This window comes from Urocitellus parryii, chromosome 4, assembly GCF_045843805.1.
Source record: "Urocitellus parryii isolate mUroPar1 chromosome 4, mUroPar1.hap1, whole genome shotgun sequence".
NCBI lineage: Eukaryota > Metazoa > Chordata > Mammalia > Rodentia > Sciuridae > Urocitellus > Urocitellus parryii.
This window is the reverse complement of record NC_135534.1, coordinates 17,621,344-17,639,987: the sequence shown is the minus strand read 5'-3', so window position 1 is coordinate 17,639,987 and position 18,644 is coordinate 17,621,344. Positions and strand designations below refer to the sequence as shown.

The following is an 18,644-nucleotide window of genomic DNA, read 5'->3' as shown; positions in this document are numbered from 1 at the left end:
AAACAACTTTACTATTCACCCTGTGAACATAATAACCATTACTGTGTTTATTTCAACAATATTTGCCACCAATCATTTGATGTCATGAAAGAAGGAGGTGCTTTAGAGATATCAAGAGGAGAAGGGAAGGATAAGGATTGGGCTAGACAGTCTGTAATAGATCCACGTCTTTGGTGCTGCATTTCACAGCTCTTCAGAATCCTGAAGCACAAGAGTCAATGGGGACCATCTAACCAAACTTCTATTTCAGTTATGAATTCAATAATAATAATTTCAAATAATCCATTTTCAACCTCACAGATTTCAGAGAGATGAAACTCACTAACAAACCTGTGTATGAGATTTTTTGTCATCCTTTCATAAGGCTTTAATTTTCCTTGTTTTATTTTACACCCACTTTATCTAACATAAGGGCCAATATAAAGCTTGAAATACTAATAAAAGTGAACATCTGAGAGGGATATGAGTTAGTTGGATGGAAAAATTATACCCTTAGGTTATTGAGAAGCTGCATTTATCCCTTTTGCCTAAACCTCAACATATTTCACACAATGCTTTCACCATTTTATTGTTCAATTTGAACTGTTGCAACAAAATTCCATAGAATTGTTGGCTTGTAAACAACAAAAATTATTTTTTAGGGTTCTGGAGGATGGAAGTCTAACATTTAGGCAAAGTGAGATTCAGTGTTTGGGGAGAGCCTTTTTTCAATTCAGATATAGCTCTATTTTCACTGTCTTCCATGGCAGAAGGTTTCTGGGTGATCTCCAGGCCTATTTGATGAGGTCACTAATACATTGTGGAGTTCCCTGCACTCATGGATTTATCACTGCTGGAGGGTGATAGTAATATCATTTGGGGATTTAGGGTCACAACGCATGGGTGAAAGCACAAAGAAATATAACCACATACAGAATGCACAATTTCAAAACATCAGGAGTTAATTCAGAAATTATTTTATAGGTGGAAACACCTAAGTTTTTTTTTAATAAAGCAAAAATCCTTTTTAGATACTCTCATGATATCATCTCCTGACTGTGACTGTACTCGTATGACCTAGAAAACAGAGGCACTTAAGGGCTTTACCAACATTTTTAAATATTTAAGACAGGGATGATGCACCCTAGCAGCTCTAAAACCTGAGATATACATTGATTTTAGTTTCAGTAGTTGTAATGGATAGCTATAAATATCCTATGTGTTCTCTAATCCTCCAAATAGTGGCCACATCTTTATTTCTTCAAAGAGATGACTTGGTACATGAACCCTCAGACAACTAGAGCAGAGAATTAAAATGTCAACTATCAAAGACACACAGATGTGAGCTCTTTACTTCTGAGGAAATGAATATCCATGTCTTTTTATAGAGTTATTACCTCAGTATTCATAACTATTTTATACACTTTCTTAAAATAATAGCCTGTGTGTATGTTTCACACATCATAACCTTGGTTAATTTTGCTTTCTTAATATATGGTAAACACTCAAAATGCTGTTCTCTTGTATTTTATTTTTTTCTTTGTTTTCCCACTCTGTGCCCCAGTGTGAGGCTAGTGATTTGGATAACAGGTTGGAAGTTCAGTACTTGACCAAAATATGCTTACATTCTTGTACTGGAGATATTGCTTTAGAAAAAGGGCAATATGGCTTAAGAGGTTTTATATTAAAGGGGGTTGGGGTAGAGATTGGAAAGAAAGCAAAGAAAAACTTCCCGGAGGTGATGAGGATCTGATTATTGTGAATTCCAGTGCACATATATAATGTTACTTATCAAAACTTTTCTTCTTGTTTTTTACATGCCAGTGTGTTTGGATTCAGTGGTATCAACCCAAAACTTCTCTATTGTCAAAACCTCAACTAGAATCCCTTCCAATTCATATTGCAATTCTTTTTAGATCTAAGAGCCCTTAAACCCATGAAAGGAAGACATTTTTTCTGCAGTCCGAAAAATGTCTTACATATTTCCATGTGATTATATCCTCTGTATTTTTATATACTGTGTTGAGGTCATTGGGAATTTCTTCTGTGCTCAGTTAATTAATGTCTGCTACTTCCATAGAATATAAGAGTCACTTGTAAATAAACTACTGAATATGCAGCAGCATGTAAAATGTTTTAATGTACAAAAAGTGAATTAGCAAAAACATTTTTAAATTTTGAAAAGAAATTGAATTTAATGAAACATTTGACATATGAAATGTTGAAACATGAAAGGATCAGAAACATTAATTCAAGAGAAATAAAGAAACACCACACATGAAGATCTACAACCTTTTTTTACAATCATACCTTAATACAAATACACATTTAACTAAATTAAATTATATAATGCAATTTTGTTTCTTGCATATCATGAAGTACAATTGCAAAAACAACCATTTTAAATAAATATGCATATGTATAGATATTGAAATTATTTAAAATCACATTTTGCTTTTAAGTTTTTGCAAGGCCTCTTTCACATCCTTGTTGTGTAGGCTATAAATCAGGGGGTTCAACATGGGAATGACAAGCGTGTAGAACAGAGAGCTCATTTTATCTTGATCTAAAGAGTAGGAAGAACTTGGCCGGAAATACATGAAGAGTATAGTGCCCTGGAAAACTGCAACTGCAGTTAGGTGGGAGGTGCAGGTGGAGAAAGCTTTGAGCCTCCCCTCAGCAGAGCGGATCTTTAAGACAGATGAGATGATGTAGCCATAAGAGACAAGGACTCCAGAAATGGTACTCAGTTCTATGAATCCAAAAATAGCAAATAATACTAGCTCATTGATTTGTATGTCAGAACAAGAAAGGAGAAAAAGTGGAGGTAAGTCACAGAAGAAATGATTAATCTCATTAGACCCACAGAAACATAAGCGGAATGTTAAAGTCGTGTGTATCAAAGCATCTGCTAGGCTTGTGAGGTAAACTCCAGCCATGAACAGTGAACACACCTTAGTGGACATTTCTACTGCATAGTGCAGGGGGTTGCTGATGGCCTTATACCTATCAAAGGCCATCACTGCCAGCAGCAGACACTCAGAATCTGCAAAGCTACAGAAGGTCAAGAACTGCAGAGCACAGCCCAGGAAAGAAATTGATTTGTTCTTGGTGAATATGTCAACCAGCATCTTGGGTCCAACTGCTGTGGAATAGCAGAGGTCACAGAAAGAGAGGTGGCTGAGGAAAAAGTACATTGGAGTGTGAAGCTGGGGATCCACTCTGATTAAGAAGATCATCCCAAGGTTTGCCAGAAGATTAATGAGGTAAACCACGAGAAACATGATGAAAAGTACCACTTTGAGGTCAGCATTACTAGTAATTCCCAAGAAAATGAAGTCATTCAAGGATGAACAATTTTTCTTGTCCATTCTTCTCCTCTCCTGTCTAAATGTTTGAAACATAATAAATACATATTTGATTCCTCTTTTTTGTACCAGAATTTAAATAAGACATAGCACATTTTATATCTGTAATTTTTTATCTTAAATAAAATCAAGTCATGTGTTCTACTCTATAAAAAGACATTGTGACCTTTTAAAAATTTTTTGATTGTTCATGGATCTTTATTTTATTTGTGTTTGTAACTTTTTTTAGTTGTAGATGTACATGTGCCTTCATTTTATTTATTTATTTTTTAATGTGATGCTGAAGATCGAACCAAGTGCCTCACATGCATTAGGCAAGCACTCTACCACTAAGCCACAACCCCAGCCCTGTAATTTTTTATTCTAAGAAAAATATCAAGTCATGTGTTCTACTCTACAAAAAGACATTTTATGCTCTTGAAATAAGACGTGACTATATAGCAGGAGAGAAATTTTGTGATTAATGAGTACATGACTTTCTATATCTTTAATATCTCTGGATCTTACCTTCCCTTTTTATGAAAAAAATTTGATATACTAAAATTTCCATAATTTTTTAAAATAATATTTAATAAACACAGTCAAATTTCTTAGACAGTTTAGGCAGTGATACAAATATTAAATATTTGCTGTTTATAAACATTTTCCTAGATATAAAAAAGTTACAATTTTTGCTAGTCAAAAGCAGTGATTGGATTTAAAGACCACTGTGTGAGTTTTAGAAACAATGAGTACTATGCTTGGTCTATGTGCTCTTTTGTATTTAAGACACAATATAAAAATATTTTTTTCTTCTTCCCAAGAAATGTATTAGATTGACATAAGATTCAGTGCCAATTTGTAAATATAATCTTCGGACAAAGGGAAGACCTCCTAATTATTGAAAAAATAATGTTCAGACAGAAATTATGGAACTCTCATATTTAACACATAAACTTGCATTCTATCAGGTTTTTAGAAGGAAATATTTATTTAAAAATGAAAATAGGATGAGGGACAATTAATAGTTCTACATATATAGGATTCTTTTCTTTAAGTGTATTTGTATTTATGAATATGTAATTTTTGTACATGTGTGCAGATTCTTAATTGTGCTAGTACATGTGGACAGTGGATAATGGATATATATATTTTTATGTATATGCTTTCTTATTACTGAAGTGCCTTTATGATGAATTGATTAAATGATCAAAGTATAAAAAACCTTATGTTCCTGTATATACTGACACAATGATAAAATAAGTAAAGGCTTGCTTATGATCCTAGATATAAATATAATATTACTTTGTGAATGATATCAAGTTCAAGTTCACTCAGTTTTCCAGTTCTTAGAAGACTATATTTTTTTATCATTAGACTTCAGAATTTATGAAATTACAAAATAAGAAATCATAGCTTGATTCATTTACAAAACTCCGCCCCCCCTTTTGTTCCAAAACAGTAATTTTTTAACCTTATAGTTTTAAATTTGGAAACTTAGGAGCTTACCTGAGGTTAGCTGTTCTTTGGTAACTGAGCACTGAGAAGATACCATTGTATTATAACAGGCAGCATTTGGGACTCCAACTCTCTGAAGCTACTTCCCTAAGGTTTTGAAATAATGCAACCATGTGATTACATTTCTGGTCCTGTGTTTTCCCCTGTGAATACATGAACATCTTAAGTACATGTTGAACTGAAATCTTGAAAATAGTCACTGAGTGACATATGTCAGAATGAAAACTGCAAACTAATTTGTCCTATAGAATATATAGAATATGTGCCTATTTTACATTATAAAATATAATCTGCATCTTCCTTTTCCTGATGAAGTTGAATCAATAAAACTAATAGGCCCTAATTTAATCATTTCCACTTTCTTTCTGTTGTTCATCTTTTCTTTCATTTTTTTCCAGCTCTATCCTTCACCATCTAATTGCATTTTATTGATATATAATTCATATACTATACATTTTACACTTTAAAGTAAGCACATTTGTGGATTTGACTATGTTTGGAAGGCTATGCACTCTTTACCTTACATTTGCAGGACATTTTTCATCCCTTCTGCAGGAAATTCAGGCCCATTAGTGGTCACTCCACTAGCCCCTCCCCTCAGTCCCTGGCAGCCTCTATCTACTTTTTAAACCCATGTGTTCTCCTAATCTGGATGTCAACTATAAGGAGAACTACACAATATGTGGCCTTTTGTGCTGCTTTTTCACTTGTTTTACCAGTTTTTGAAATCTATCCTTTGCATAGCAAGTAACAGAATTTCCTTCCCTTTCATAGCTAAATAATTTTTCTTTTATGTGTATAGTACATTTTATTTGCCCTTTCACCAATTTCAAGATATTCTGAGTAATGGTGTAAACATTCATTTTCATGGAAGCTTTAAGGGTCACTTTTACCCAGTATTGTCATAATCCCATTTCCCATCTACATGCCATCTATCCACATTTCTCTGATTGTATGAATAATTCACATTCTCTACTTTCATTACCTGTTATGGTTTGGATGTAAAGTGTCTCCCAAAAGCTCTTATGTGAGACATTACAAGAAAGTTTATAGGATAAATTATTGAGTAATCAGTTAATTAATCCTCTGGTGGGATTCTGAGTGGTAACTGAAGGCAGGTAGAATATGGCTAGAGGAAGTGGGCTTTGGGGGCTCTGTTTAAGGTACACATTTTATATCTAACCAGTGGATTCTCTTTCTCTGTGCTCTGATCATCATGTGAACAGCTTCCCTCTGCCATACTCCTTCTCCATGATGTTCTGCCTCACGTGAGCTCCAAAGAATGGACACACCCTTCTATGGACTGAGACTTCTGAAACCCTGAGCCCTCAAATACACTTTTCCTCCTCTAAAATTGTTCTTGTCAGGGCTGTAAGTCTCAGCAGTGAAAAAGATGATTAAAACAGTATTTTCATTTTAAATTAAGCTTTATTTATTCAATTAATAATAAAGTTTTATTCACTACAGTCCCTAATAAAATAATTTGTAAAGGTATTTGTTTACCAAGTATTTACTATTAACTATTTTAGTGTGTTGATAATGGACTATAGTGTAAAAGAGTAGAAGCACATTGCATTTGCAGGGTTTTTTTTATACTAGCAGTATACATACATGTAAAAATAATTCCTTTAAGAATTATGGATCAATAATGATTTGTTGAAATATAGCAGAGTTCTGCATTTTTCTACAAATAATTTACCTTGCTGATATCCATATTCATTCTTCACAAAATTAAGATTTACTGATAGTTTGACCTTGATATTTTGCAAGAACCCTCCCAGAAAAAAAAATAATAAACTTCTCTACATACCTTGAATCTTGGTCTACCACTGTGGTATCTAATTAAATTGGGCTACTTCAAAATGTTCCAGAAGTCACCCTGCATTCACAATGTCTGACTGACCTGTTACTCTCCTTCTATATATGTGCTATTCAAGTACTGTTTTATTCACTGGCTTCAGTAGATATGTGTTCCATAAAGAAATGGAAAAAAGATCACACATAAGTTCCTTGACTAAAAATGTTGAAAGTTAAAAATCAAACAATTTAAAATGAGAACTTTCAGAATTCTACATGGGTCAATGACCATGTTGTCATATTTAAGATGGCTATACACTTTGGACACATTGCTTTTAGAGACATGTGGCTTTTTATTCATCCTTTGGCATTTCACTGTCTTTTTATTGACTCGACCAACAAAAATGGAACAGATAACTCTATGTCACGCCAGTTATATCCTTTAACAAATTAGATCTCTCAGCCATTAACTGCTGACATCAGTGTACACCACATGACCTGCTCTGAGACTACAGGGGGAGGGAAAGAGAATGAGATGAGGGTGTTTTTTCTATCCACAATCACCATGGTGTCAGTTATGAGGGAGTAGCCTAGACTGTCAGTTGAACACCACAGGGTGACCACAGTTAACATGAGGAAGAGCATAAAAGCTGCCCCTCTCATGGTTATCCTAAATATATTCCAGGTTAGTGGTTACACAGCAAAAGATAACTGAAGTGGTGTGGATAGAATATATTCAGAGAGAAATATTTTAATGATTTTATCAGTGCATTACAGTAATACATAATTATGGGGTTCATTTTGATATAAACTTACATGCAAGAAATATAATTTGTTCCATTTCAATCCCCAAGGCTTCTTTCCCTGTCCTTCTGGCTGTCCCTATCCCCCTTCAACTGGTCTTACTTCTATTTATTAATTGCCTTGTCATTTGGTGCTTTATAGATATACATAAAGGTGGAATTCCTGTGGTATGCATGCATTTAAATTAGAGGGAGATATGTTGAAACAATTATTAAGTGCTTAAAGTTACCCAGATAATATTCACAGCAATTAACTGTTTATTCAGTGAACCATGTAAAGATTAATGATCACTATTTTGCATGTATTTTAAATGAAAGAGAGAATTATTAAATAACTTGCTAAAAATGCTATTGAGTAGCCAGATACCAAAAGGCATGCAAGTCAAGGAAAGCTGGTTCTCTCACTTAGTAATCTACCCTTGTGAAGGAGATGTCCTATACATCACACCTGAACACCATTCACACTTTTTATGAAGAATTTATTCATGTAGGCAACATGATATAACTCCTTTTAACATAAAGCCCAAGCTAATAATAATTTAACAGTTTATTCCATAAAAGCAATTTTAAAACTTTTCAATGTTCACTTATAACTTGGAATTATAAAATGCATTTTACTGAATTTAAAACAAGCTACATCCAAATGGAGGAGAAGCTCAGTGGTAGAACATTTGCCTAGAATCTGTGAGACCCTGGATCCAATCCCAGCACCACCACCAACTAAAAGGTGTTTGATAAAGTCTCAAGTCATTACCACCAGGATGTCAGTTATGAGGCAGTAGCCTAGATGGACTGCTAACTGAGAACCACAGGGTGACCACAGTCAACATGAGGAAGAGCAGAAGAGATGCTCCTCTAAAGGTTATCTTAACATATGTTAAAGTTCTCATTTTAAATTATTTTATTTGTAACTTTCAACATTTTTAGATAAGAAACATATGTGTGATCTCTTTTCCATTTTTTGTTGTGCACATATCTACCGAAGTCAGTAAATAAAACAGTACTTGATAGCACATTTATAGAAGGAGAGTAACAGGTTAATCAGACATTTTGTCTTTCCTGGTAGGGTTGTTGTAAATTCCTAATAAGAATTTTTACTTGAAAACTTGGCTTAGTCTTGAAACATATACCTCACAAAGAAACTATCTTTGATTTTAAAAATTTCTTAGCTGCATCTCTTATATCATTATTCCTCAAACTAGGAACCAGTAGATTCAGCACTTTGATGATAATGGTGTAGAACACAAATAATTTTATCAGGGTCAGGTGACAGGCACAGGTAGAGAAGGTTTTCTTCCTCCCACCAACAGATCGGATCTTTAAGACTGAGTAAAGGGTGAAAAAGTAGGAGGTGATGAGGATGAAGAAGCAGATAATTTCCACTGAGCTGCCATATGTGGAGAGGAGCCACTCATTAACAGATGTGTCTGTGCAGGAGAGCTTAAGCAGGGGAGGGAGGTAAAAAAAAAAAAGTGGTTAATGACAATTTTTTTTTTTTGTCACAGTACTTCAGAATAAAGGCAAAGGATGTGTGAACCAGGGAACTCATGTTGCCTCCAACATGAGTAGGACAAGATGATCGGCCAGATGGCAGATGCAGATGCCCCATGACATCATGCATGTGTAGAGTAAAGGGTTGCAGATGACAACATAGCAGTCATATGCCATGGCAGCTAAGATAAAGGATTCAATATTTGCAAAAGTACAGAAAAATAAAACTGCAGGGCACACCCATAGTAGGAAATAGATTTGGTCTTTGAAAGGAAATTGATCAGCATTTTGGGCACAAAGACTGAGGAATAACAAAAAGGGTAAGTTACTTAGGAAAAAATACCAGCTTTTAAGGTATGGATCACTCCTGATTGACAGCATCAATCCATACCAATAATATAAGAAATACAAGAAATAGAACAATCTGCAGTTCAGGGCAAGTTAGAAAACCCAGTAGAATAAATTCAGTGACCAAGGCCTAGTTTTCACCTGTCAATTTCAAGCTCTGTTTTGAACCTACAAGGCTGTGTGGAGGCTTGGTTGTACTGTGCCCAGCCAGACTGCATCAAACCTCTTTATTGCTTTCCTTTTATGATAATTCTAATATGCTGAAGTGTTATATTGATGGAAAGAGAAAAATAATTTAATACATTTATAAAGTTATTTTATAAAAACAAAAATACAAATAATCAAATAAGATACCATGCCCTAACTTCTGTCAAACAGAAATTCTAAAAGATATACAAAAATTTAGTAGTTAAAATTTCATGGTGGCATGTTTATTTTATTTTTCTGATTAGTAACAATGTTTACCATTGGATGTTTTGGTTTCCTGTGTGCAGGGATTAGTGTATAATTTAGCTTACACTTTTACTTCAATATGATGCAAGAGCTGGCAGAGAGATTTGAAGGAAATATAAATTAATGTATGGATAAAACAAATTATATATACATATATATGTAAATAGGAAATAAATTGTGTGAATTAGAACACTAATTATAGAACAGTTTTCTATTCTTTTCATAATTAATTCAATATATAGTAATATGCTGCAGCTTTTAAAACTATGAATGTAGTGGTATAATTAAACATACTCTAGCTAATTGTGTTTTAAAATGTCTATTAATTAGAATTAAAACTAATGAGGAATCCAAGTGTGGTGGCAGCAGCAATGTGGTATTGCTAAGGCAGAAGGATCGTTGAACCCTTGGGTTTGAGACTAGACTGGGCAACATAATGAGTATCCATCACCAAACACACAAAGAAAAAAAAATGAGAAAAATAGACATCAATAAATATCAGGTGTGAGAATGGATCACTGGAAACAGATTTGTAGCCTTTAAACTTACATAGATCATTTATTTTAATAATCTAATAATTCCTTTTAGAGAAATGTAAAAGGGAAGATAAAAGGCAGGTGAGTGAAGGTAAAGGATGGGAGTAAACTGTGGGTCTGTATATTTAAATGGATTTAAGAAAATGATCAATCAAAATACTGAGATTCAATAAAATCTCCTCAATACCATAACAAGAATATCATTGGTAAGAAAATAAATTAATTCAAACTACTAAGTAGGCAATCGTGCATTTGTTCTTTCATCTGTAAAAAAAGGAAAAAAATGAATTTAAGCAAAAAGTATTTTAGCAGCCCATCACCTCCACCACTCAGCCATCTCATTGTCTCAAAAGATATTTTAGACACCTACAGAAGCTATGCCACAGAGTGACACAAAATTGATTACATTGCAAAAACAAGAAAAAGTGATAAATACATTTTCCCCACCTATTGGGGACACAATTTGGTGGTTTTTGCTCTCAGATACATAAAATTTGAATTTTTGTAGCATTCAGGCCAGCCCCATGGTTACAGAAACAACTTGTCCAGGTAAGAACTACTTTCTGATTGCCCAGGTGAATTGATTCACAATTAAAACTCGGGCTTTTACATGCATTTTATAAGAATGCTAATAATTGAATTGTAAGCATGTACTCTTTCAACTGACACCTAGGTAATAGACAATGGGATTTATATCATTGTGATTCTTCTCTAAAAGCATATTGGGGACAGTAATACATTTGTTGTTCATGATAGCTTGAATGGTTACTTTTTACTTTTGTTATTATTGGTGGTGTTTTTAATAAAATTTGGAATTCTGCAAAAGGCTTTCTTGATTGCTGAGACTGTTTGAAAATAATCAAATATTTTAAAATGTGTCTATTGTATTTAAATTGTGTCAGGTATCTTATGAAAGCTCAATAAAGTTACTTATAATCCCCTATAGTGAAGATGTTATGTATTTTGTAGTCCTTAAGGGGTGAACCAATTAGAGGTTTCTATAGTATTTGGCATCAACAGGAGCTTTGTGAGAAGGGGACCAGTCAGAGAGAAGCATCTTATGCCAAAGATCCTGATATGATAGCAAAGCCACAACAGTTAAGGTAGGCAGGTCATCAATGGAATCGCTTGAATACAAATTGTATTCATAGTTGTACTAAAACAATAAGATTTAGGTGCTAAGTGTCATTGGTGGAATTCCAATATTTTTATAAGCTCATATTTTTCATATAATGTTAGTTTATATAATGTCATATATGTCAGTTGACTTATGTTTCCTCTATGTATCAAATCTTAGAATCTTTGTCTTTTTTCCTTTCTTCTTTGTGGTACTGAAGATCAAATCTTGGGTCTTATACCTGCTATGTAAGTGTTCTAACACTTAATTGTACCCAGAACTGAAAAGAACTTCTAAAACTACATTACAAATAATAAATTAATTAAATTTCTCACTATAAAAATAGGAAACTCCTTATGATCAATAAACAAGAGGAAATTTGCTAAGAACAAATACAAGTTTCCACAATTAAGGGCTTTAAACAACCCAAAATAATATCTTCAAGAAATGATTTAAAAATAGAGAAATGATGATAAAAGGATAATGAAATTCACAAAGGAATTGGAATTCATGGAAAATAATCACATGGCATTGAAAAATATAATATCCAGTATAAGCAGCTCATTGAATAGGCTTCCCAGCTCACTGATTAAAAGGACACAAAGAATCTGGTTACATATCGACATTCACACACAATGATGCTATACCTAATTGTTTACTGTAAAGTTTAATTTTATATGTTAAATTGGAAATTGGCTATTGGGTGCCCAGATGTTTGGTAAAATATTGAGATATTTTTCCTTGAGGATGTTTTTGGATGATATTAGCATTATAATGTTCTGTTGATCAAGGCACATTATTCTCCCTAATGTGGGAAAGCCATTTCCAGTCAGTTGAAGATGGCATATAGCAAAATTTCTCTCTGCAAACTACAACCAGAGTTTGCAGATTTGAATGAGGTGTAAGCTTCTCCTGGGTTTCTGGCCTATTCACCCTTGAGTGGAACTTATCCATCTGCTCTTTCTGTTCTGAGGACATTGGATTGACAGTGGAACTAAACCCTTTGCCCTTCTGGTTGTCTGACTCACCAATACACCTGGAAGATCTTGGGACTTAGTAGGTCTTTTAATAACATTGATAGTCTCTAAAACTAAGTTTATTTCACAAATAAACAAATTATTATTAATATATATATATATATATACATCTTGTTACTTATAATGTATATGCATTCTATTTATTTTGTTTTGCTTCTTTCTTTTTCTTGATAACTCTTCATGCTTTTTCTTTGCTTTTTAAAAGCTCATGAGATTAGATTGAGTCTGAATGTTTTCTCTATCTTAAGATTTAAAACTTCATCATCTGTGCAAAGGCCACTTGTCATAAAATGTATTTTCAGAGGTCATAAGATATAAGATATGAGCATCTCTGGGGACACTTTTCTTATCACAATATCCCAGTGAAAAGGATGAACTATTTATTTAGGGTCTTCATTTGATCTCTGATGCACTGGACAAAACTACACCTGTGGTATTGCTATTTAAGTTTCTCTGAACTTGAGACCTAATCTGATGTTAATTGATGGGTTTTACATATTGATTTCAAATAGTATCTTACCAGGGGCATAGAACATATTGCAATGTTAAACTCATAGCAATAGTGAAAAATAGGTAATTACTCTAATTGTTGTGAATGAGCAGGCTTATTATTCTGAGTAACTGATAATGTGTAACATCTCTTTATTTTGAATGATTATCTCAATGAATTCAAATATAAAATACAACATAGCTAATAATTATTCCAAGAATTTTGTCAAGATTTTATCAAAATAGAGGCAACAATTTTAATAAAGTTTTTTGAATATTTTTTTTGCTACTTCCATTACAGGTAGATATTTGTACCTTATAGTAGTCTTGGGAGTTAAGAAAGAATACATTATAAATGTTATGGAAAACATACTACATGAAATTTAATGAGTCAACACTTCCTCACAAAAATGAAGAATAAAATTCAGTTTTCTGAACTCCTAGGAAAACTGTGTATCCATGACATTATTAATCCTGATTCACTAAATTTTGAAAAATGACCATAATAATCTTCATCTTTATCATTACAGACATATCAACAAGGTCATTCTCATGAACCAAGTGCCAAATTCTTGTTTTACTATAAAACATTAATTGGCAAGTGATATATGTACACATATTTACATCAACACAGTAAACAACAATATGTAAAAAAATCATGTCAGATATTTACAAGTGCATAAGAATCAATGAAAGAGAAATATAACTATGTAGAGTACAGGAGGTAACACTACTTTTATACATGTTTACAACTATACAAAAGTTATAGAATAGAATAATTTTCAGTTAAGTGAAACAACATTAAAGAAAATTCAATTAAAGGAGCTGATTGTTTGAGAATCAGGTATTGGGTAGATGAACATTTATGGTGCTATTGATGGAAACTTTATAATATCAGTTCAAATAGTTCATAAACAATTTAGAATTGTTTAAAAGTATGAAAGATTAGATAAAGTGATGAAATGCAACCATGTGGACTTCACAAAATCCTAAAAATAGCTTCCAACATTTCCTTTGCATTTTCATGAAAGTGCATTCTTTACAAAATATGCAAAGGTATAGGAGTGGATTTGGAGAGTGGAAAAGAGAAAAACAAAAAAAAAAATCTAAAGAAAATTATTTTGGAGAAATTATATCAAATGTGAAGAAATATATGAAAATATAAAACCATTTGACAAAGGAAATTGTATTATATCAGAAACTCTCTCAGAGTTACTAAGAAGAGATGTAAATGCACATAAGCTTTTGGAAGGCTATGATACAGGAAGTATTTATTCCACATTTGCACATAATCATACCATTGTTTACGATGCCAATATATATGTATATGTGTATGTATATATATATATATATATATATGTGTGTGTGTGTGTGTGTGTATGTGTGTGTGTGTGTGTGTGTTGTGTGTGTGTGTGTTTTCCCCTAGAACACTATAGCAAACCAAAGTAACATTCACTTATCAATTCACTTATTTAATCATTTCATGAAAAGCATTCATTATCAACAGGAATTGGTAGCTACTATTCTACATGCTCCACGACCAAAGACAATTGTCAGCATACATAGGTATGGACATTTAGAACTATTTAATTTTCCATTACATTTAACTATAAGACATGCATGCATTTTTAATTCTGCATATATATTTATAGGGTAACTGTGATGCAAATTAAAACTTTATATAGGAGAAAATATTTTCTCTAGGTGAGGATAATTGAAGATAGATGATCCTGTCAATTATATTTGTGTGCAGAGTAAATTTCAAGCTAAAATTTCAGCATAACAAAAATACATCACAAACTTGAAGCATCATTATCCTCTCAAAAGGAGAACTCAGAGAGTTGAAATATTTCTCTGATAACTGTGACAATAAGATAAAACAACCTCAAGTAATCTCAGAAAACTATGTTTTAAGAAATAATCTTTTGAGTGCAGCAATCACATCCTGATTCCTGAGGCTGTATATCACAGGATTGAACATGGGAGTCACTATGGTGTAGAAAAGAGAGAGCAGTTTGTTAGTTCCTGCAGAATGGTTGGATTTTGGACTGAAATAGGTAATGGAACCAGATCCAAAAAATAAAACTACAACCAGCAGGTGGGAGGAGCAAGTGGAGAATGCCTTAGCACGTCCTTGGGCTGTAGGCAACCTCAGAATAGTGGCAATGATCTTGATATAAGAGACAAGAATCAATATAAAAGGTACTGTAGCAACCAATATCACTACTACATGGACAGACACCTCATGCACTGAAGTGTCACCACAGGCTAGCTTAAGAATATTGGGTAGGTCACAAAAGAAGTGATTGATTTGGTTAGAATGACAGAAATGCAGTGAGAATATCCAGCATGTTTGCCCTATCTGGACTGTTATTCCCCCGAGCCAGGAGCCAGCGGCCAGAAAATGGCACTTCCTTGGGTTCATGACGAGAGGATAGTGCAGAGGGTTGCAGATGGCCAGATAGCGGTCATAGGCCATCACAGCCAGGAGGAAACATTCTGCAGTTCCCAGTGCAAGGAAGATGCACATTTGGGCAGCACAGCTCAGTAGGGAGATGCTCCTATCACAAGTCCAAAGACTGACCAGATACCTGGGGAGTATGACTGAAACATAACAGATTTCCAGCATAGAAAAATGTGACAGAAAAAAATACATGGGTTTGTGCAGTGCAGGGTCCAGCCTGGTTATTATGACTATGAGACTGTTCCCAATGAGGATAACCATGTAAATGATGGAGAACACCACAGTTAGAAGGCCTTGGAGGTTTGGAAATTCAGAAAATCCCAGCAGAACAAACTGCACCACAGTGGAGACATTGTCATCTGCTTCTATCTCCTCATGCTTCATCTGTGGGAAAGATTTAACCAAAGTACAAGTCATTTCACGTTTTTGGGCTTTTGTGTTCTTGAGTATAATCCAATGATTGTTAATATTCTGATATCCCTGTTCCACAGAACAAAAACTCTCCCTTCCTGGTACTCTATGATTATAATTCTGCATATTTTTATTATAAATGCACCCATATGAAAAAATTTAGACTTTTTATGTAAGAGTTTTTTTAATAATAATGGTATTATTAATTTTGGTTGAATATCCAGAATCTTAGAATCTAAATGTACAAAAATGATACCAATGATTCATTTCTTTAAGTTGCAATATTTTGTCATAAATTCTGATATCTATTCTCATATCTATATTATCATATCTATTTTCTACTATCATCAATTCAAAAGTATACTTTATTCTTCAAGTAAATATTTTTAATTATATCTAAATAATTTTCTTATATGAATGTAGATTGTTCATATGAGTTATAGTTTTTTTCTGGTATTTCCCAAGTTGTGATCTTCTTTGATTTTCTGTATATTTTGGTAAATTTATTATTAGAAATAATAATATATTGATAATCAGATACTTTGTTATAGTATTTACTTTTGGATAATGAATTTGTATTTCCATGTAAGATCTATGAAATTGTAATTTATACATATTATTCAGTTTCATAGTGTTGAGAAAAGGAAATCCTAAGTGTTCTTCCTCTCTGGGAAAACTTAACAGATAAAATTAAGAACATATACATCTATGGTCCAGAAAGCAATCTAACTACAATGTATATATACTTCAATTTACGCAATTATTTATGGAAAAGGCATCAACCTCATCTTATTCCTGAGATAATAGTAAATCATTAAGTCTACACTGTGTTATTTGGTGCTGATCTCGTCTGCTCCATTAAACATTTTCCCTTACACCTATATGTGAGTGCATTCATGACCATGATTATAAGGGAGTATGATCATTTGTCTTTGTTATATTATGTCCTTATTTCTAGACCTAAATTACAAGTTTCTTGGTATTGTCTACGTATTTCATGTATACTGCATTGTATATTTGCTTCACAAAATTTGATTCACTTACTTACTGTATGAATTACAAGATATTCCACTCAGTTATTTTATTAGACTCATATAAAACTACAAGACTGACTTGTAGCAAAATATAAAACCAGATGCCCAGCAGCATATTAATCATGTCTTACTTGTGTGTCCTTGTTCATGTCCACGTGGTGGAGATGGGAGTGAAGGTATACAGGAATTATTTAATTTCATTCACTCTTACAAAGGTAACATTTCATCTCACTTATTTGGTGTGTATTAGATAGCATTTACTTAACACATAATGTGTTCAGTAAACTTGAAGATGAAAAGGAGTAACTTATTTCAAAGTGTATTCAAACCTCTAACCATGTGCTAAGTCTGGTCAGTCTGTACAGTGACCTCATTTCAACAGAAGTGAGGAAGTAGCTATGTTGTACACAAAATTTGGGCATCCCAAGGATTTTCTATAACTGAAAAAATGAAAGCTAATGAGAATTTATTTTATTATTTATAATATTTTGGACAAAATATTAAAGAGATTATAAAATTGCCTTAATTTAATCTCACAGAGGCAAGAGTAGAATGTGGTTCACAGAGGCTTGGGGCATTGGGGACTAGGAGGTATGGGGTGAGGTTGGTCATGGTGGAGAGTGACAATAGATAACACCATTGAATTTTTACTCTAAAGAGACTTTGAAGGTTTTAAAGGAATGATAAATGTTTGAGAGAGGTTTACTCTCATTTTAATATTTCCCAGGAAAAGACGTGTTGAAGATTTGCATAAGTATGTACAATGTTGGGCATCAGTTACAAATTAAAAAAAAAGGGGGAAATGAGAAATAGATGCAGACACAAAATGAGAAGGGCTATAGCAAAATTTTTAGATAATTATCTGTACCTCACCTAACACTGACATTTCTGGGGTCTGATTTCAGGTTAAGACTACACAAGAAGAGTTTCACTCTTCTGCCTTGGAACATTTAGGTCATATTTTATTTACTTAATCATTTCAAATTAATTCAATCTAGAGTTACTAGGATAATGATCAAAATGCTCAAGGAACCCCTTTGATAGTGGCAGGATAAAACGCAACCTGTTTCAACAATATTTATGTCCTAGCTTGTTTATTAGGTACATAAAATTGACCTTTTTGACAATATTCCCAGACATTACATATAAAATATTTAAATACATACCACATAGGAATCACTTAAGTTTTAACATTTAAAATGACAATAGTTTTAAAGATATGGCCTCATTAGTTTAAAACACACTTTTACATTTTGATCTTATTTGATCTTACAATTATCAAAGCCAGAAAAGTACAAAGCCCATCTGAATTAGTGTTGTGAAATAAAAAGTACATTTTTCAAAATTTTCTACAAGTGCTCTTTGCTAATTCTAACATACAGATACCTGCAAAAATAAATTTATTTTAGACAAGAGTATGGGATTTTACCTGTTTGTTCAATGTCAAACATGATGCTTACCTTTCTTGACTGAGTAAAATATAAGGGAAAATGAAAAAGAAGATTATTTTACATGTTGGATAATTTATTTTATTTGAAAAGAGGCTTACTGCCTTTTCAGATATAGTCATTCTCAGAAGTAAAAATTCTCATTAAGTAGTAAATAGTCTCAGCTCTAGGGATCAGTTCCTTTTCCAAGGAGCCTTCTAATTGACCTTAACCATTCTGCTGCCAATCAAAAGTGTTTGTGCAATAACCAAAAACTTGTCAACACTAACTCTTTTTAAATTATCAGGCTTTCTATATTTCATGATCATTAAGAAATATGAGTCTTGAAAACAACAGAATGTTACAATTGAATATTATTTAAGATATAAACTG

The 18,644-nt window shown here is 33.0% G+C and overlaps 2 protein-coding genes across 3 annotated transcripts; both read right to left on the bottom strand.

The window, feature by feature from the left end:
- Positions 1-2,423: 2,423 nt before the first annotated feature.
- On the bottom strand, positions 2,424-3,353 carry LOC113175325 (olfactory receptor 5W2-like). The gene has a single exon (XM_026379597.2). The coding sequence runs from the start codon at positions 3,348-3,350 to the stop codon at positions 2,424-2,426; it is 927 nt and encodes a 308-aa protein (XP_026235382.2). The 5' UTR covers positions 3,351-3,353.
- Positions 3,354-14,818: 11,465 nt separating this feature from the next.
- On the bottom strand, positions 14,819-16,490 carry LOC113175342 (olfactory receptor 10AG1-like). Of its 2 annotated transcripts, XM_077797610.1 has the most exons (2): positions 16,473-16,490; positions 14,819-15,763 (listed from the first exon to the last, which is right to left on the bottom strand). In XM_077797610.1, the coding sequence occupies exons 1-2, from the start codon at positions 16,488-16,490 to the stop codon at positions 14,819-14,821; spliced, it is 963 nt and encodes a 320-aa protein (XP_077653736.1). The 2 variants fall into 2 exon arrangements, with proteins under 2 accessions (XP_077653736.1, XP_026235398.2); XM_026379613.2 differs by lacking the exon at positions 16,473-16,490 and having other exon boundaries at positions 14,819-15,796.
- Positions 16,491-18,644: the final 2,154 nt, after the last annotated feature.

Excerpts from the sequence above, each read along its gene's own strand:
- LOC113175325 (XM_026379597.2), bottom strand. The coding sequence starts at position 3,350 with ATGGACAAGAAAAATTGTTCATCCTTGAATGACTTCATTTTCTTGGGA.
- LOC113175342 (XM_026379613.2), bottom strand. The coding sequence starts at position 15,796 with ATGACTTGTACTTTGGTTAAATCTTTCCCACAGATGAAGCATGAGGAG.